At 43.7% G+C, this 22,329-nt stretch overlaps 1 protein-coding gene across 1 annotated transcript in view; it reads right to left on the bottom strand.

Moving 5' to 3' along the window:
* ankrd13b (ankyrin repeat domain 13B) overlaps positions 1-22,329 on the bottom strand; it is a gene marked incomplete at its 3' end in the record, with an annotated part of 252,431 nt that overhangs the window by 88,312 nt on the left and 141,790 nt on the right. Inside the window, exon 2 of the mRNA XM_084314118.1 lies at positions 20,550-20,685. Within this exon, the coding sequence (XP_084170244.1) occupies positions 20,550-20,685 (136 nt within the window). The remainder of the gene's footprint in view (positions 1-20,549; positions 20,686-22,329) is intronic.

A 22,329-nucleotide genomic window follows, 5' to 3' on the forward strand; every position in this document is an offset into this window, starting at 1 on the left:
ACATCGCCCGTATTATTATTTTTGTTTTGTTTTGTTTATTTATAATAGTTTCCACTGCAAATCGTGCATTTTGTTTACTCTAAGCTATGCTTATCGATATGATTTCTATTTTGTATTGCTCCTGTGCGTGACGCGGATTTATCGTCTTGTTTATCATGGAGGTATATATATATCTATGATATTTATGACCGTCGCCGAGTTGCTCCTGCTTACTTATTTCATGAATGGGGGTCTTGTAATTTCATTGGCCATGCTCTTTCACTATAGTTAAACGTCACGCCCAGCACCTGGCTGCGTCGGTGACCAGACGCGTCACTATCTGCTCATTTACATGTTGAACTCTGAACTCGCTGTGATGGCGGACGAACTCATGCACATCGCCCCCACCCGGTGCGGCAAACTAATTGCACTACCCCCAAACTGCAGGCAAAGGTTTGATTGATTGGTTGGAGGTTTTGCTGGCGGTTTGCAGAGTGGGTACAATGCAGTATGGCCCAATGGTTGTTGATGGGATGCAGAACAGATAAGGACTGGTCTTGTTTACATCAGGGCCCCCCTTTTTCTTTTTCTTTTTCTTTTTCAATCTTAATTCATAATATTTGTTACATGCAGATATATAGTGCTGTGGCAACCATACATTTATGACATACAGGAGAATACATACATTTGAGGGGGAGGAAACTGTACATTGGCAGGTACCCTCTGCTCTGAGTTTTAAGAGCATACTTTAAGAAATAACAGACTAATAGTCAATGTTGCGCCCTCCCCAGTTTGCAGGATGTGCTGCCCATTGGTTATCATTCAGTTGTGGGTGTGTGTGTCGACTTGTTTAAACTTAATTAAACCACTACGGTTTAACAATAATGATAATAATTATTATTATTGATATTATTATTATTATTATTATTATTATTATTATTATTATTATTATTATTATTATTATTATTATTATTATTATTATTATTATTATTATTATTATTATTATTATTATTATTATTATTATTATTATTATTATTATTATTATTATAATTTTTTTTCTCCTCTCTACCTTTTAGAGGCATTTAATTATACTTTTTTTTTGTTACTGTTGTGGGAGCGTGGCGTGTAGCCACTGAGAAGGAAGTCTGCTTTTTACCTGGCTGTTTGCATTTTAGTTTGCAGACGACCAGGTGGGATGCAGCTTAATCTCCGGATAGGAGAAGTTATAGTAGTGGGGGGGAGGGGGGAGGGAATGGGGGATTGTGTTTTTTGTTTTTCTTTTCAGTCGACTCGCTCTGTTTTATTTTTGTTTTCACGCTCACGCTCGGTACTCAATGGAACCTTAACAAGTGAATATGTATCTATTATAGTTTTCTACTCCAAACAAATTACATTCAACCAGACTGCATCCCTTTTAGACTATGGCTAATTTGAATATCCTGATCTGGAATACAGGGGGTCTCAATATACCACATAAACGCACAAGTGTACTAACGTGGCTAAAGAGGAAGCAAGTGGATCTGGCTTTGCTGAGTGAAACTCATCTTTTATTGGCGGATAATGCAAAATTGGCAAATAAATTTTATCATAACATAAGTTCTTCTTCTTTTGGCACCAAGACCCGAGGGGTAGCCATAGTGGCGAAGAAAAATTTGAATATTAAACTGTTAGATGTGTGGTCTGATGCAAATGGTCGAATCACTATTGCTAAAATAGAATGCTCTAACCGGAAAATTGCGCTGATTTCTGCATACGCCCCTAATTTGTATGACGCTAACTTTTATGCTGCACTAACTTCAGCTATGTTGAAACTACCTGATTACTCTTTAATAGTAGGAGCTGATTTTAATGCAGTTTGGGATCCATTGATCGATAGATCCAATCACACGGAAAACTCTGATCAGAAGCAAGCTACCACAGCCCTACAGGCCTGGTCTAAGGACACAGGGGTAATTGATATGTGGCGTTTGCTCAACCCATCTGCGAGGGATTACTCCTTCTTCTCGTCGAGACATAAGACCTCTTCCAGAATTGATTATGTTTTTTCTTCCCCACATCTCTTTGATAGCTTTGATGTTGACTTAGTGCCCATAGCACTCTCAGACCACAAAGGTATCCTCCTCAAAGGTTCACTCAGTAAAATAACATCCCGTGCCCCTAGATGGCGTTTTAACTCAACACTTCTGAAAAACGGAGAGTTTAACTTGCAATTTAAAGAGAAGCTCACTGAATTCCTACAGTTTAATGTTGGCTCTGTACAGGACCCCAGAATCCTATGGAATTCGGTTAAGGGATTTATCAGAAGTAACACTACTCTCTTTGCATCTAATCTCCGCAAGGGACGTCTCTCCAAGCTAGAGGAACTGGAAAAGCTTCAAGCCATGTTGATCTCTTCCTTGCAGCACAACTACTCTAATCGACTGGAGCTTCAAATTAAGGTAGTGAAAAAAGAGATTAACTCTATTTTAAGACAACAATCTGAATTTCAGATGCACAGAACAAGACAGCACTACTACTTTCACGCCTCCAGGCCTAGTCACCTATTAGCTATGAAGATACGTGCCAGTGAGCAATTTGCGGATATCCCTTCCATTAAGAACCAACAGGAGGAGGTAACCACCAACCCAAAAAAGATTAATGATACATTTCGTTGTTTTTATTCCAATCTGTACAAGTCAGAGGTGGTCTTTGATCATACCAAGCTGGAGGATTTTCTTGATCAAATCAATCTACCACAGATCTCAGAAGATAGTGCTAGGTTGTTAGCTGCACCTATCACGCTGGTTGAACTTAGAGAGGCGATTGCGGATATGCAACGGGGCAAGGCTCCCGGATGGGACGGCATTCCACCGGAACTCTATCTTGCATTCTGGGATGTACTCGGCCCCTTATTACTCTCAATGATCTTACACTCAATCAAAGAGGGCAATTTTTCTAGAGATGTCAATATGGCGCTTATATCTGTTTTACTCAAGAAGGATAAGGACCCCACCGAATGTGGCAGCTACAGGCCCCTAAGTCTCCTCGGAGCCGATCTTAAGCTATATGCCAAGGTTCTAGCCACCAGACTTCAAAAGCACATGACATCTCTAGTTCACCCTGATCAGACCGGCTTCATAAGAGGCCGCCTGGTTACTGACAACATCAGACGGTTACTGCACGTGATCAATGCCAGCAAGGATATTGCAGCCCCTACAGCGGTCATATCCTTGGACGCAATGAAGGCATTTGACAGATTGGAGTGGTCTTACTTATGGGCAGTTCTCAGAAGGATGGGGTTGGGTGAGGGTTTCATTCATATGATCAAAGTATTATACACTGAGCCTTCGGCCATGATCTTAACGGGAAAGTTCTGTTCGCCACTCTTCTCTGTCTCGCGTTCTTCTAGACAGGGTTGTCCTCTTAGTCCCGGACTCTTCGCTTTATCCCTCGAACCCCTAGCTCAATACATAAGACAATCCCAAATTATGTCTCCTATTTCAATTCAGGGCACACATCATCATATTAGCTTATACGCAGATGATGTACTCCTGTTTATGCAAAATCCCTCCATCTCTCTACCTCATCTGCTCGGCGTGATAGATGAATTCGGCAGCCTGTCCGGCTTTAAGATCAACTGGCCAAAATCTGCTTTTCTTCCACTTAATGAGCCTGCGAAGGCTACCATCTTACCGGCAAACATGCTTATGGTGGAGCACTTTAAATGTCTCGGGATTGAAATATTCCCCACTATAGGCCAGACGGTAAGGTATAATTACTCCAGCTTAGGTGACAGGATTACGAATGACTTTAACAGATGGTCCAAATAAAAAAATTCATTACAGGCCCGTGCGTCAATAATTAAAATGAATATTTTACCCAGAATTAACTTTATCAGCTCCATGCTCCCGTTACCTCCTCCTGTTGGTTACTGGCAGAAATTGCACTCTGCCTCGTATAAATTCGTTTGGAACAATAAACGCCCGCGCTTGAAGAGATCAACTGCCCAAAGGAGTAAACTCGATGGGGGCTTAGCATTTCCAGACTTTAAATATTATTTTCAGGCTTTCTCTCTGAGACCTTTGATCACTTGGTTTGATGCTCAAGCAGCTGTATCTTGGCGACCATTGGAGGAGAAGTTGGTGTCCCCATATAGACTTCAGGATATTATGTATACCAACATATCAATTAAACAATGTAAATTAAGATTTGGCCCTTTAATCACACATGTGATCCAAACTTGGCGTGACACTCAGAAAGTGGGTACAAACCGCCATCAATGGCACACGCATTCCCCTCTATTTAATAACAATCTTCTCCTTATTGAACAACAACCTATTAGGTACCCTAGATGGGAAAAGAAAGGTATCCACACATTGGGGGATATCTTTGATAACTCTGGCCTCCGATCTTTCCAGGATATATCCAACGGATATGATCTCCCCGGAACCTCCTTTTTCTTTTATTTACAAATAAGAGCAGCTCTGAAGGCTCATGGCGTGCCATGGGATGCTCCACTAGTGCATCACCGCTTTCACAAGTTCTTTTATGACAAGGAGACATCGAGAGGCTTTGTCTCTGACTTTTATCGCCATTTACTCATGACCTCGTATAAAGAGCTCCCCCTGGATACGATTTGGAGAAAGGATGTTCCGGAGTTGGATGTAGATTTTGATTGGGATGCAGTCTGGGAAAATGTTCGGTTATCCTCACACAACCCAGATCACCAACAGATTCATCTGAATTTTATTCACAGGACTTATTTAACCCCTAGACGATTGAATTCAATGGGTCTCAGACCTGACTCTCTGTGTACCTTGTGTCCAAGTGGCGCCACAGGTACATTTATGCATATGTACTGGGAATGCCCTCCTGTTGTGATTTTTTGGGAAAATGTTACATATCAGCTCTCAGACATTTTCTCTCTAACCATACCTGTATCTCCTTCTGTACTATTACTGAATGATCTCTCTAAATTACCGACCTCTATACAGGTGAAAAAACTAATTTTGGCCGGCCTCACAGCCGCAAAAAAATTGATTGCCTCACGTTGGTTTCATCCAGATAGACTCTGTCCAAAGGTATGGTTTCTCACCTACCTTGACGTGATCTATTTGGAGATATCCACGGCACGTGTTATAGGGGTTAGGGAATCTGATATCGTAATTTGGTTGGCTACAGTGGCAAAGTTGAGGGAACGCATATAAGTTTGGAAATGTTTGTTTAGATTCTCTTTTTTTTTTTTTTTTTTTGCTGAGTGATGTATTGTGATGTATTATGAGTGTGACTCATGTTGAGGTCCTGGGGTGAGCGGGGGGAGGGGGGGGGGGGGGGAAGAGAACGAGCGAGTGTCCATGTTAGGATGATCACTGTACAGTTGTATCAGTAGTTGTCTTGTCATGTGGTGTTGAGTAAGTCTTTTTATGTATTGTTGTTGTTGTATTGTGATATGTTTTGTTTCATGTTGGAAAAAAGAAAAGAAAATAAAAATATTTGATCAAAAAAAAAAAAAAGTAGTTGTCATACAGAAGTACAGAATACTTTTGTACAAAATGCTTCTTACTGTTGCGCTCCAGAGACTGTGCAAGACAAGATAAGTATGAAATAAAAACATAGTAAAATTAGAAGTAAAAAAAAAGGTCACAGTGTTCAGTTTAGACATATGTACAATGTTCGATGCAGAATAGACGTAGTTACCATACAATATACAATACTGTGCAGTGTACTAATATACAATACTATATACAATACTATATAGTGCAAGGCAGAAATGGAGAAATGGGACGAGTGTACTAATATACAATACTATATACAATACTATATAGTGCAAGGCAGAAATGGAGAAATGGGACGAGGTGCAATTTAGGTACAATTCACAGTAGGTGTACAAGTTGTAGTGCAAATCCTTTATCAATAAATATAAAGTGTAAGTGTGTTTGTGTGATCTAAAGTGTGGAGAGTGGGTGCTGCAGTGTGTTGTTTGTTTGAGTGAGTGTGTGCGTGTGGGTGTGTGTGCTGTGTGCATTTGATGGTTGTTGCATAGTGATTATTGTTCGTTTAGCGATTATTGTTCGTTTAGCAGCCTGATGGCCTGGGGATAGAAGCTTCTTCTGAGTCTTTCTGTGCTCGCCTTAAGACTCCGGTATCGCTTGCCTGACCGCAGCAGTTCAATGTGGGTTCAATGTCCACATTGAAAAGCAGGCGAGTCCAATCATGAGAGTGGACCCATCCTTCACCTGACAACATTCACCTGACAACAAACTGCTGTTATGTTCACAGGTTGTTTTGTTGCAGAGCAACCATAGAATATCTCTGTAGAACATCTTCGTTTTCCTCACGTTGGTTTGACATAACTACACACACACACCACACACACACACACACACACACACACACACACACACACACACACACACACACACACACACACACACACACACACACACACACACACACACACACACACACACAGACACACACAACACTCACACACACACACACACACACACACACACACACACACACACACACACACACACACACACACACACACACACACACACACACACACACACACACACACACACACACACACACACACACACACACACTCTTTAACATGTTCTGTGTGCATAAGTGTATGAAGTGTATGTTTTGGGTAGATCTCAGCCTACCTTTCACACTGCCATTGATGTTGAAAAGGGGTGGAAAAATACTCCATGAAACTTTAAAGTCGCTAGGCAGGTAATTTGCACTTGTGAAAACCACAACACTTTTCACTTTCGCTAACGCTCCTGTATTACTTTACCACAAACCCTTCTTCTACCAAAAGCACCTGGCCATTAAAATAACAAGTGCACACATGCAGAGGTTTGACGTGTGGGGCTTGTAGTAGAGCGTTAGCAAAAGTAAACGTACGGTTATGTATATAACCATAGTTATATGAGCATAGTGACGCTCTGCGTCATACTGGAATACTTCCATATCAGTCTATATACTGAATAAATCTTCACATGCACCTTTACATACCATCATCTGTCTGGCCACACCCCCATCCGCTCCCTACATAAGCAGGGGTGTGGCCATACCATCAGCTCCTTCCCCAAGTCTTTCACCACAAAGGCAAGACCACGGGGTCCTCAGCGAGTCCGACGCAGAGCATCACTATGCTCATATAACTATCAAGTTCAAGTTTCTTTAATATTTGTCATACAGAAGTACAGAATACTTTTATACAAAATGCTTCTTACTGTTACGCTCCAGAGACTGTGCAAGACAAGATAAGTATGAAATAAAATAACATAGTAAAATTAGAAGTAAAAAAATGAGGTCACAGTGTTCAGTTTAGACATATGTACAATGTTCGATGCAGAATAGACGTAGTTACCATACAATATACAATACTGTGCAGTGTACTAATATACAATACTATATAGTGCAAGGCAGAAATGGGACGAGGTGCAATTTAGGTACAATTCACAGTAGGTGTACGAGTTGTAGTGCAAATCCTTTATCAATAAATATAAAGTGTAAAGTGTGTTTGTGTGATCTAAAGTGTGGAGAGTGGGTGCTGCAGTGTGTTGTTTGTTTGAGTGAGTGTGTGCGTGTGGGTGTGTGTGCTGTGTGCATTTGATGGTTGTTGCATAGTGTTTATTGTTCGTTTAGCAGCCTGATGGCCTGGGGATAGAAGCTTCTTCTGAGTCTTTCTGTGCTCGCCTTAAGACTCCGGTATCGCTTGCCTGACCGCAGCAATTCAAAGAGGCAGTTGTTCGGGTGGCTCGAGTCCTTAATAATTCTCTTAGCCTTCCCCTTGCACCGCTTGTTGTAAATGTTCTGGAGGGTGGGAAGCCCCCCTCCAATTGTGCGTTCGGCTGAACGTGTCACTCTTTGTAGTCTGCTACGGTCTTGTGCAGTGCTATTCCCAAACCAGGAGGTGATGTTGCCGGTCAGGATGCTCTCTATTGTACATGAGTAGAAGTTCCTAAGGATCTTCTGACTGACTTGGTTATATTATTATATTATGTTATATTATATATAATTATGGTTATATACATAACCGTACGTTATATATCGCATAGCTCTGCTCTGCGTCATACTGGAATACAGGAGCTAAGCAGAGCGAGAGCTCGACAAATGCCCCCGCTGAGGCCCCCCCACGATCATCAGAACCGGGGAGGACCCGAGCCCCCGGACCCCCCTAGCGGAGGACGGGAGGGTGTCGGATCCGACTGCGCGAAGAGGAGACTTCAGCAACTCAACGCACAGGGTGAGCAGACCGTGGGGCGTACCCATGACTACACAAACGCGCAACCCGCATGCCACTAGGGAACGAACGGAAAGGAACAAACCCCCGTTACCACCCCTAAAATCACGGGGTCAAGAGCAAAAGCCCAACCCCGTGGCAAGGCCGTAGCAGCGGAGCGCGAAGGAGGACCCAGACCTAGGAAGGGACTGGACCCCCCCCCCGGAAAAGGGGGGCCTGGAGAGGCCAAAGACGCCACAGCATTGAGACCTCACCAGGCGGTCACTAGTGACACCGCCCCCCACATCGCCAGCATATTCGGACAGGGCCCATCCAAGAGCAGGCCCTTCCCCCCTATAGCACACCGCCTAGCTCACTGAACCTGGTATACCCAGGCAGTCACCCATCCAAGTACAAACCAGGCCTGAACCTACACAGCTTCCGAAATCGAACAAGATCGGGCGTGTTCAGGTTGGTATGGCTGTAAGCTCGAAGCACTCAAGAGGCTACACCCACAGCGGGAGCAGGCAGCGCACCGGGGAGACGACCCCCAAAAGAGATCGATCCCTCAATCCAGGCAACAGGCCACTCGACCAGAGCCTGGAGCACTGCGGACTAGACAGGCGCCAAAGGGGTCTGCTGAAACAGCATCCCGGCGGAAGGGGCGTATGCTGGCATTGTTGTGCACATGTCACAGCCTCCACAAAAAAAACCCAACTCTCTAGAGGGGCCGAGGCAGAGAAGGCTGACACGATTGGCAGACGTCATGAAACGTGCGGGGGCACACTCACCGGCCTACCCCGAGAGTTGACTCCGCTACCAACACACCAGGGAACCAACCACCCCCTTGGTTCTAACATGAGGTGGTTGTTCCTATAACCCCTCAAGAAAAAACTCCAAAACACAACTGCGGGTATACACTGGCTATACCGCAGTACAAGTGTTTCAGTTTTCAAAAAGGGGTTATCCCAGGCCTACGGGTCGACGAAACAATTTCGGACCGGGCCCGGCGGACCGGGACGTACACAGGGATGCCAGAGGAGTTCTATAAGAATCACCTCAACAGCCCCCTCCCAGCCATGCTTAAGCAGGAGAAGAGAGGGGCGAAAAGAATGGAGAAGGACCAGGCTCCCTTAGCGCAGCGCAAGGTACAACACAACATGGACCAAGCAACAGTGAGGGGTAATACGTAGTAACACAACCACGAACATCTCCATAACGTCAAACCCTGCAACACCCGGGCCGAAAAAGCACAAGTCCCTCAGGGTACCAGAACAGCAGATCTGCGTCCCCGGCGGACAACAGGGTTAACTGACCTGGACCGGCGCGACCAGAATCAGTCCCGCGCCCTAATCACGCCGCCATCCCCAACCCTAGGAGGGGGGTAGGTACGCGTGTCGATCCAAAACATTATAGAGGGTGGCACCCAGACGGTCCCCTTCGTACCGCGTTCTGTGGCCCACCCCAAGGGCATGAGACCCCTCTACATATGCTTTGATCTATTCCGTTAACATCCCCCAGATATGAACGAGAAAAACCTAGTAAACTGGCGCTCGGAAGAGACAAACTCCATCCCAGTTGCCCCATAAAAACGCTGTTTCAATGATGAGCAACCAAGGCGTGCAAGCCCGGTTCCTAACAGAAGCACCCAGGGCCAGCACTATGTACACGTCGAGACCTAAAACACATCAATGGATAGTCTAACAAGACACCAGATACCGTTCCTCCAAGCCGCCTGGGAGAACGACAAGCCGCTTTTTTCACAGAAAAAAATACGGGCATGGGTCCCATACGACGCGGCTGAGGGAAAACAACACCCCGTCAACAATGCTCCATAAAAGAGGGGACGGAGAGCAACGTACCCTATGACGGGGGGAAACCCATGACTCAACAGACCATTACCGGCGAGGAGACAGTTAAGGAAGTTCAGAGTATCGGGGAAGATACTCCAGTCCTTCTACTCAGGAGCTGTAGAGAGCATCTTGACCGAAAACATCACTGCCTGGTATGGAAACAGCACGGCACAAGACAAGAAGGCCCTACAGAGAGTGGTGCGCTCAACCGAGCGTACCACTGGTATTGCACTACCTCCCCTGCAGGTTCTATACAACAAGAGGTGCAAATCCAGAGCCTGCAGGATAATGAAAGACCCTCACCACCCCAATAACAGCCTGTTCCAGCTGCTGAGGTCAGGCAGACGCCTGCGAACCCCAGCTACTAGGACAGAGCGGCTTAGGCTCAGCTTCTTCCCCCAGGCCATCAGAGCCCTGAACAATGAACATTGAGTGCCACAGAACACTGAACTATCCACACACAAGCACACATGAACACACACACGACACGCACGCTGTGCACGCTCACACACTAGCAGCCACTTAACACTTTAACATGAGCGGGCACACACTCATGCCGCACACTTATGGCCAAAAGGAAAGGCCACTTTAAATTAGAATAACAGGAACAGTGTATTGCACTACCAAAGCTACCTATATGCTCTGTAAATAACTATGTACAGATACCGAGATGTCACAGCATGTTACCTGTTACCTGTTTATTGCACAATGTTGTTTTTTATTGGATTCTATTATATGTTGTAACACTGTATTGCACATCGTTGCGGGCAAGACCACCCGCATTTCATTGTATACTTGTATGCCGTGACAATTAAAACTCTTGACTTGACTTGACTTGAGTCAGGGAACTCCTTAAACAATACCCTGTCAACCTGCTCCATAAAGGAGGGGACGGGAACCCCCAGAGAGACTTCCCACGTGAGCAATAGATTGAAAAGACATATTGCAACATTGAGCTATGTAACAATTGGACTAGGACTCTCCGAGGAGGAGGCTCTGAAACTCTGAGGAGGCTCCCTCACTGAGAGGGAGGCTCTGAACTCACCGAGGAGGCTCTGAACTCCCTGAGGAGGAGACTCTGAAAACTCCCTGAGGAGGAGGCTCTGACCCAATACACATACTACCAGTAGGGAGCAGAGCAGAAGAACAAAACGTCTCTACTGCGTTGCATCACCCACCAAGCTCAATACACATACAACAGAGCAGAACTTCTTTTTAAGTTCTACTCACCTTGACAATCTGAGGAGGAGGCTCTGAACTCCCTGAGGAGGAGGCTCTGTAACTCCCTGTAACAGAGGTCCACAACATGGAGCCTGAATAACCCACGGAAGTCTTACCAATAGAAACGCGCCCAGTGACGTACTCTATGGCGGGGGAATTTCCATGGTCCACCGCTCAATATGGCGTGGGACCAGGAAACTCCCCCCCCCCTACCCTGTGACGCGCTGATCCAGCAACGGGACAGGAAGCCCGAAGGACAGGGGGTTTTAACCCCTGACCAATCAGAAAAAGGGGAGGAAGGTTTTACCAGTTCACCCCCTTATGACCCCTCACCCCTAATACGATGTAATGACAAAGCAGAGCCATGACACCAGTCATAGCATGCTACATGAAGCGTTAACAGCTTCACATAGACTCATGTGCGAACCTGCCATCTGAATTTTTCAAAGGAAGAAAACACAGACCCAGAGAGGGCCCCTTTAAGAGCCCCGGTACCAGAGCTTACACATGTGACTTCTGTAGGCCAACACCTAACCCAGTTGTGGATCTTAACGACACACACAACCCTCCATCACAAAAAAAAAGGCAAAAGTACACTCTCACTACCGTAAGAGGAACGGCATTTTTCACAACGAGAGAAGACACAAGTCCTCGATTAAGTACTGGCCACAGGCCTTGCTAAGTCCACATGATCAGGCACGTGCATACATAGGGGTGAAGGGGTGCCCGGGCACCTGCCTTTTTCATTTCTCATTAGAAAGTGCCCTTTTTATGCCACCCTCTTTTTTTTTTTTTTTTTTTACAGTTGCACATATATATATATACTGCCCTGCCCTTCCAAATGAAAGATGTCACGATAGAATCTAAATATTAGGTAAAGAAAGAGAGAGAAATGCCACCCCTCTCGTAAATAATAGGTCCTTCCAGCCAACATGTAAACCGCGCAGGGCCAGCAGTGCACTGAACAGGAAATTGATATCCAGCTGTTGTTGAGCTCACAGTGCCCTCACACTCGAGTCGAGACCTCTTTTTTTACAGTTACTATTTCAACTAAAACAAAGCAAGAGTACACATCAGGTAAGGTATTTGCCCAACAAAATAAAATGTCGGGTTTGCAGTGCACTGTATATTTTCGTGAAACACGTCGCCAGCCCCTCCCTGTCTGCTGCTGCTAGTGCAGGAAAACACGCAGCATACTCTCTCTCTCTCTCTCTCTCTCTCTCTCTCTCTCTCTCTCTCTCTCTCTCTCTCTCTCTCTCTCTCTCGCAGCTGTTGGTCTGGAGCGCATTGTGTTATTAAAGGGACACTATGTAGTTTTGGTGACATCTATCGGTGAAACTGAATGTACCATGATATACTTGTATTAACCCCAAAAATCGGGCTCGCGCGGCTCGCATTACATTTACTAATTAATGCCCTTTTATGATTTCAGGCACCTGCCTTTCTAAAGTCTTGTGCACGTCCCTGCACATGATAGCGACCAAACAATCTTTTCCCTAGGAGTTTTTTTTCTCCAAGCAGGAGCACAACCCCAGCAGAAGCTGAGGGATTACACCGTATCCCCACAACATAGTGAAACAATATATTGTAAACAAAACATGTTTGAGAGGAGGGGGGGGCCCCAGGGAAACCGGGGGAATCACCCCTCACCACCTTACCCCTGATACGACTAGGTTGAACAGGTACTGCCCTGTTAATATGTGAACACGCCACCTGTTTATTGTCATCACAGGCTGAGAGAAGGACTCACCCCTCGATCATATGTCACTAAGCATAGCTTTGCAGGATTATTAACCCAGCTAGTTGTAAGCTCAACTACGTTATCTAACGTTACATGAACACACAAGTTCTCATCACAACCAAACCAGTTCATTTTTACTCACGTAAAAAACGACGCTGATTTTCTAGGTAGAGAGAAACTATACCAGCGACAAGACAATTCACACATAACACATGTCGTATCCCCAATGTAGTGAAGCAACATACGTTTTGGAAAAAAACATCGTTATTACAAAACATTTAGAAGGGAAGGAAGGAAGAGGCGTTAAGTGTCCAAAGGACCCTTACCTATACCATGAACGCAGGCTGAGAGGACCACAACACTGGTCTCCACGTTGACGAAGGTCCTCACTAAGACGCCCCCCTCCAACAACCGATCATGGTGTAGGGCCGACTACATCCTCTGTCAAAGATGACGTCGTAGTCAGAATGTTATGGCCTGCTATTCTCACGGCTAATGTTCAACGGTGTAGCATAAGCTAACAGCCAACTCAGGCCGACTGGTGGCAACAAGCTAACGTTCCTAGCCTAGCGAACGCAACGAGCTAGCGCCGCAGCTAACAGCTAACTGGCTAACAGGTAGCTCACCCAGCCAGAACATAAGCTAAGCAGCTATCACCGAACTGCACACGAGAATATACAATAAGCCAACACTTCAGACAGCCGCCGTCTGACTCCCTCCTCATCCTAAGAGAGAAGAGAAAAAGAAATTAACACAGTTTCCAGAACGGTGATTAACAGATATACAGCGGTATCGGCACAATTCCCTCATGGGCTGCAGCCGATTTGGGCCTGGAGTTTCCGATAACGAAACACCAAACCCATTTTTCCTCGTGCTGGGTAACTTTCACTTTGAAAGATGGGGCCTTCACGTGACAGAAAGGAATCCGCTCGTCCAAAGATCCGGGGTTTTAAACACAGATCTTGGTCACGGCCCACTAGTTTGACTACCGTGGGCTTCAAACCAGGACCCTCCCTCTGCCGTCTAAGAGGCAGAAAAAGGGTACTAGTCTGGGGCCGGCTTTCGTAAATCGTGCAGCTAACCCCCTCATAGCAACACAACTGGTGCTCGCGTAGCAAAATCATCACTCACCCAGAGGTAGCTAGCTTCTCACAACAGCCCTCGCCCCTCCTGCACAGTCCAGCTGTAGAACCGGAGGTAATACCTGTCCAGCTGCAGCTTGGAGGACTGCATGTGGGAATTAGACCAGCGACGCGAGCCCCTAATACGAAAATACCGTGGAGGTCAGAATGATCATCATCTTCCAGACACCCCAGTGGCAAAGACATTATCGCTGTATTTCCTCGAAAATAGTGAGAGAGAAAACAAAGATATAATGTCAACGTAGCTCCTTCATCTCCTATTCTCTTCTTCAATATTTCATCAATCTCAAAGTGGTGTATACAGGCACTTGACGTGGTGAAAACTTAGGAAGGAGCTGATGGTATGGCCACACCCCTGCTTATGTAGGGAGCGGATGGGGGTGTGGCCAGACAGATGATGGTATGTAAAGGTGCATGTGAAGATTTATTCAGTATATAGACTGATATGGAAGTATTCCAGTATGATGCAGAGCAGAGCTATGCGATATATAACTGTGCTGTGCTCTTCTCAAGGTTGACTTACCTAGGCCTGGCAATATTCTAACAACTTTCAAGTTTTCCACATCAATAGCAGTGATGTGAATGACATTTAGTAAGATGAGATCTGCTAAAACACACACTGTATACACCTATGAACACAAAATGTGTTAAAGACAGGGACAATCTCCACTAGTGGTGAGAAGGCAAAATGACACTGGACACTACATGCCTAACCCTAACTTTAAAAAGAACATATTGTGTATCTTTTCATCAAGATACACAACTATCGACTTATATGACTTCCTTGAATCTGTGGAACATGTTTGTTACGTTTTTTTTTGCAAAGAAACTACAGTAGTCTAAATACAATTTTACTTATTTATTCCACCTACTAATAAATAGAGAAATAGAATCCTTTAAAACACAATTTAAAAACAATTACAGATTGTGGTGACCTGCTTGGTCACCAGTGCTCTAAATCGACCCATGGACACTAGTGTACCTAATTTCAATGTCCCCTGCTAGTCTATTTGCCATCCCATAGAGCCCCATTGTGAACCCGGAAATCTCTGAACCACCAAAGTTTTATGATGGATATGGATAGTACGGATCCCCAGCACTCAGAAACTGCCGGATGCTAAGTTGTAAATGTTGGGCAACTTTTTTTATTCGTAAAATTAGCACACATTTGCATAATCGCCTAAATGGCCAAATCTCAGAAACGACTTGATCAATTTCAACAATGTTGGAGTTGTTTTGGGGGTTATTCGGTATACTGAATCCAGTTATGATACTTAAGAGAAGAAAAAAGTTTCAAAATTGCAATATTTACTGGAATTTACCAAATTTTGGTGCCATTTTTTTATGAATTTTCTGTTTATAAATGTTTCAGAAGATGCAGAATTTATAGATAATTTTCATGGAATGTTCAATTGTAAACAGAATGATAATAATAATAATAACTTTAATTTGTAGAGCACCTAATAGACCACTACACTTCCGCGTTACATTGAAATCGGGGAGGAGATTGCGGGGGGAGCAAATTAATGAATGTGGATGAGCCGTGATGTAAGTGGTTGCATTCCTAATCGATCAGAACTAAATCGGCCGAGAAAAAGCAAATTTTTAAGCACCTATTTCCCATGCACATGCGCAGATTGCCCATGGATTGTGACGCCACGCACACCCGCCCTGGACTGTTCCATCAGAGGGGCGAGCTTCGGTGGCCAGTGTCCTTTCAGCCGAACAGGATAATGAAACAATGATCCCACTAAATGGCCAGACACGTCTTATGGCGACATCTACAATTACCTCATTGAGTCTCCAGGTAGACTAATGTTTATATTTAAGTGCAGTGGTCTGTAGCCACTAACACTACCACCGAAGCTCCCCCCTCTGATGGAACAGTCCAGGGCGGGTGTGCGTGGCGTCACAATCCGTGGGCAATCTGCGCATGTGCATGGGGAATAGGTGCTTAAAAATGGGCTTTTTCTCTGCCGATTTAGGAATGGGTCACGCCGTGTTCAGGAGATTCAGGCACATACAAGTCTATTTGATCATGTCTCCAGCACCCCCACAGCCGTAGCTGCAATCATTTACATCACGGCTCTCATCCACATTCATTCATTTTCTCCCCCCGCTATCTCCTCCCCGATTTCAGAATCCCGGAAGACTATTGTTCATGAGTTGTTATGAAGAGCTGGCTACAATCCAGGAACAAAGAGATACAATGGTATATCTTCCTCATTCCTGGTTGTGTCTGTGTGAAATCTCTCCCCAAACAGTTTCAAATGTTCTCGAGGTCATGTCCTACAAAGTATCCTCTATACAGTCTGCCCCATTGTTCTGACCAGGATTATTACGTTCCTTTTGGCCTCCTTGCTGACGTGGACGAGAAACCCATCTATAGGCCTAGTTATCAAATTCTTGGTTTGCAATGGTTTTGCACCTTGTGGGTAAATAAAAACCCAGTTTTCATCTACAACTCCTGTTTCCTCATTGTCTCACTGCTTGGTCCCTAACAAGGAGAAATGGGCATTCTAAACACTCTGTGCAAGGCCTCTATTAGGCGGTAAATTGTTCTTTGTTTTCACAATGTGTGCCCTCTATCGTATCGAGATACATATTCCATGTGTATGGAATAACACACCTTTAACATTCACTTTAAACACTTTTTAACACTACACCATATTGTATCTATTTATTAGTAAAATATTTGCACTACCTCTCTAACTCATCTTTGCATTTGTTTGCATTGTGTACTTGTACTAGTTTGTATATTTTGTATAGTGTTTGGTCTTTATTATTTTTACTTTTTTACTGTCTGAAGCACAATCTCAGGGGGCTCATACAGAACCAAGCATTTCACTGTAATGTACATGTACCTTATATGTGACAAATAAGCTGGTCAGGAAGGCCAGTAACATGGTGGGAGTGGAGCTAGACTCTTCCTCTGTCAGAGAGGAAGAGCCTTGCTAAGCTCCACGCCATCATGGACAACCCCTCCCACACGCTATACATAGACTTGGCTGATAGAAGGAGCATGTTTAGTGTTAGACTAAGACTCCCTAGATGCAACACTGAACGGCACAGGAAGTCCTTAATTCCAACAACCATCAGAGTATACAACGCATCACTGTGCCTCACTGCCTCACCACAGAGTGAAAGTACAAACTCTGGTAATCTTCCTGGACTTTTGACTTCTTATTTTTACATATACACTTAAACGTTTTTATTAAAGAAATTCTACATTTATTACTGTAAATGTTACTGTATATTTTTGGCTGTATATTTTAGAATGTATATATTTTAGAATGTATATCCCGGACTGTATTTTTATTGTTATTTGTGATTTTTGACTACCTAAACTTTACGCAACATAGTGGAGGAGCAAACATAGCTTGCATAGCAGCCTTCTAAACTCTAATTTGAAAATTACCTTGAAGAAAAAGTTTTCTGCCAGTGAAGTTTTGTCACAGATATTTGACGGTGAAAGTGACATAGGAGAGAATCTGTCTGAGACCCTGATTATGAGGCGTCCTCCTCTGATGAGAATGAGACCCTTAGTGCAGATGCTCCTGTTGTCTCTCAACCACAAGCAGGTCGTTACTTTCCAAAAACGGAAAGTTATCATGGGCCCACTCCCCACTTGAACAACATAATATATATTATGTATGTATAATTGGGTGGGTGGGGGGAGTAGGGGTAATGTTTTATTTAAATGGTTATTTAGGTAATCAACAAAGTAACATGAAGCACCTGAAACATACATTTGGGTAACACTTTTGATTATGATCATTTTCTGGAGGTTTAAACTGCTGGGGTCAAAATGTCACCAAGGATAAAGAGTGTAAAGTAAATTTGAGGATAACACGAGGGTTAACAAAACCATTTCAAATCATTTTAGCCCTGCTAGATAGAGGTAGCAAATAACTCTAAGGATGGCAATAATAATAATAAACGTTATTTGTACAAATTCCATACAAGAATTGCAGCCCAAAGTGCTTCACAGCAGAAAATACACTAGAATACATCAAATGAGCATAAAATAGACAGAATAAATGCAATGCAGAAAATAAAAATACAAGATGATAGAAGTAGATGATCGTAGTGTTCTTGGGGGCATGTAGTTGACAAGAAAATTGCCAATATAGCTTGGTCTGGTTCCATTTAGGGCTTTGTACATAAGGAGGAGGACCTTCAAATCAATTCTAAATGTTACCGGAAGCCAGTGTAATAGCCTAGCTGAGAGTTGAATAAGCTGAAGTATTTTCTTCAGTCGGCTTGGAATAAAGGCATGGATCCGTTTTTCAGCATCCTTTTGATTTATAAATGGTTGTACTTTAGCTTTGTTTCTAAGGTGGAAGAATTATGTTTTTGTCACCTTGTTAATGTGGGACTTAAAGCTTACAGTAGACCTGAGTCTATGATAACCAAGACTTGTTAGCAAGGAGTAAGTTTCCCCATAATATTATTCAGCAAAATTTCTCTTGAAATAGAAATTTGGTAAATTCCAGTAAATATTGCAATTCCGAAACTCTTGAGTGTCATAAATGGATTCAGCATCCCTAATAACCCCCAAAACCACTCCAACATTGTTGAAATTGATCAAGTAGTTTCAGAGATTTGTCCATTTAGGTGATTATGCAAATGTAGCTAATTATGCAAATAAAGAAAGTTGCCCAACATGTACAACTTAGCATCCGGCAGTTTCTAAGTGCTGGTGACCCATACTATCCATATCTATCATAAAAGTTTGGTGGTTCCAAAATTTCCGGGTTCATTGTGTTGGCAAATAGACTATGCAGGGCATTCCATTATTCAGGGGCACAGAAGCAAAAGGCACATCAACCAAGTTTAGTATAAACTCTAGACACTTTAAGTGTGAGCCAATCATTTGTTTGTGTACCATATGGTCCAGAGGTCTGTTAGAAAATGGTGTTTACAGCTTCCTCGCTAATCATTATCAGCCTTCATCGCTTCTCCTGGCCATGTCTGCGTTGTGTTATTTTTTTTTTATGTAAGGCAATCGTTCTGTGGAACTCTGTCCTCCCCTGTACTGGCTGTAATCACTGTTTCACCCCATTAATGCATCCAGACAAAAGAATGTACTGGAAACGTCATCTCGTTATCATTAAAGGATGTTTATTTTACATAAACATGAATGAATGAATGAATGAATGAATGAATGAATGAATGAATGAATGAATGAATGAATGAATGAATGAATGAATGAATGAATGAATGAATGAATGAATGAATGAATGAATGAATGAAAACTTTATTTAACAGATTGCAGAATGGGTACAATACAGTACGGCTCAATACACACAATTGTTAAGGGAATGCAGACCAGAGAAAGACGTTTGTCTTGTTTACATCAGGGTCCCCCATTTTCAATTCATAGTGATAGCATCTCGTACAGAATGAAAGTCTTTGGTGGTATCAAGATTCAATATTGTTTATTGTCATGTGCACAGTTAAACAGACATTGCCATACAATGAAAATCTTACTTTGCTAGTCCGCCCTTCACACAAAATCAGAAACTAGATTCTCTGTCGATCTCTTTGGTTCTGCGGCCTGTCTTTTAGCTGAAGCCTGTCTGTTAGCCTGTAGCTATCTCTGTCTACCACGTGGTCTTTTTGCCTCCCCCTCCCAACCCTCGTTCAGAGAGCTGGGAGCTCAGCTCTCGTGTGCTTTGTCTCGCTGTCAAAACATGTCTGCCTCCCAACCGGAAGACTCACAGCTTAAAGTCTCTCTCTCTCTCACAATGTTTCTCTAACATTGTTTTTGCCATCTCGTCCCCATGGCAACGGGCGTCAATGGCTTCTGACCCATATATACACGTATAATTACTAGGCCTCTCGGCTATCTCTTACTGAATGTTGACGTTTCCCTGACTCTGTGGGTGACCTTGGCTCTCTGGCTCCTATCTCGTCACTCTAGCAACCACTCTTGCCCGTATCTCCCTGCACAGGCCCTGCTACAGAGAAATTATAGTTTAACACATTTAAACTCCAGTCTACATAGATATTTACATTACATACATGCATGCATGTTATAAGTTAACCATATGAAAACCAGTGATATCCTTCAGGTCCATTCCAATTATGAAGTATGGTAATTTGGACAATCTCCTATTATAGCTTTATATAGAAACAATGCCAGTGCAAATCTCATATTTCCACCAAAGAGGACCATCCAACCCTATTGTACAGGACACAATGGTGAGTCTTATAAATATCACCGGTAATAAATCTGATGGCTGAATAATATACTAAGGGCTAAGTCTATGGTCCCTCTCTCCCTCTCCCTCTCTCTCTCTCTCTCTCTCTCTCTCTCTCTCTCTCTCTCTCTCTCTCTCTCTCTCTCTCTCTCTCTCTCTCTCTCTCTCTCTCTCTCTCTCTCTCACCATTCCATCCGTTGCGGTTCTCCTTGCTGACGTCAGCCCCATTCTGCAGCAGCACCCTGGCACAGTCCAGGTGTCCCAGTGTCACGGCCAGGTGGAGGGTAGTCCTGCCTCTAGGATCTAGAGCCTCCAGGTCAGTCTGCACAAACGAGATGAGAAGAGGAGAGATAGTGAGAGAGAGAGAGGAGGGGAGAGGGGACGCGAGTAGAGGTAGGGGAGCGGGAAGAGAGGAGAGTTGTAGAGAGGAGCGGAGAATGGGAGGGGGAGAGTTGAGGAGAGAAGGGGAGATGTGAGGAGAGTGGAAGAGAGGAGTGGAGAAATGGAGAGAGGGGGGAGAGTTGAGGAGATGGGGAGAGAAGGGGAGGTGAGAGGAGAGGGAGAGATGAGAGATGAGAGGGAAAAGCAAGGGGGAGGAGAGGAGAGAGAAGGAGCAGACTTTGGGTTAATTATATCTGGCTTAGAGTTAGAGAAATTAGAGCATTGGGAGGGAGAGACTAGGGAGAACCAGAGAAAGAGGTGTGAAGATGAGTTGAGGGAGGAATGACAAGTGATAATTGATCTGCCGTCCCTTTAGCACACATCTATCACTGTGGCAATCCTCTTACTGTAAGTTCCTGCTAGTATGAATAACACCTGTAATACATGATAATAAGTTCACTATCACAATTCAAATGTAACCATGTAGTATGAACTGTTTTTAGCTATTTAGTCTATCCATCAGTAAGGAGTATAATAGCAATGCTGCCGATTGAGCCAGATCAAAAATGCACTGGAGACTTGGAAACAATGAGTATGGGAGAAAGATGCAGCTACTCTTGGAGGCTGATGGATGTTCTTTAATGTTTTTTATTGATACAAGTGAAACCAACACGTGACGTGACTTTGTCAAGGTTACGTGACAAAAAGAACAATGGAGCTAAAATACCAGTAAAATGTAAAAATGTAAAAACCTAATTGACAACAAACCAATCAGAACATAGGTTACATTCCTAGACTCACCAATGAAATGTGCACATCTAAGACAGAGTCATTAGCCAATTGCAATATCAATACAAAACATAAAAACTAAATATCGAAAGCAAAGTTTGTAGTGTGTGTGTGTGTGTGTGTGTGTGTGTGTGTGTGTGTGTGTGTGTGTGTGTGTGTGTGTGTGTGTTGTGTGTGTGTGTGTGCATGCGTGTGTGTGTGTGTGTGTGTGTGTGTGTGTGTGTGTGTGTGTGTGTGTGTGTGTGTGTGTGTGTGTGTGTGTGTGTGTGTGTGTGTGTGTGTGGCACCACGGTTGCCGTTTACAACGCAGTATGTCTCTCCACTCTGCTCTATGGAGCAGAATTCTGGACCCCATACCGCCGGCACATCACCAACCTGGATGCCTTCCACATCCGTTGCCTACAAAGGATCCTCGGCCTGACCTGGGAAGATCGAGTCCCCCACACAGACAGCCTCAACTACACTAACTCAATCAGTAAAAAAACATCTTCGCTGGATAGGGCACACCATACCAGTGGAGGTTTCTGCATGAATACTCGTGAAGCAGTGCTTCACTAGTAATACACAAATTGTTTTTTATTTTTATTCATTTATTTTTTAGAAATATTTATTTTCATTTGAAATCTATATTTCCCTCTGTGAATAAAAAAATTGCACATGGCGGTTATTCTGATCCCTTAAAAAAAAATTCCAAGTACAGACAGCTCATTCAATAATAGTGAAGGGGGTATGGTCGGATGCGGATGGGCGTATAACTATAGCTAGGATTGTACACAATAACAGGAAAATAGCGTTG

The sequence above is a fragment of the Notolepis coatsorum genome (genome assembly GCF_963971535.1).
Source record: "Notolepis coatsorum genome assembly, chromosome: 1".
Lineage (NCBI taxonomy): Eukaryota > Metazoa > Chordata > Actinopteri > Aulopiformes > Paralepididae > Notolepis > Notolepis coatsorum.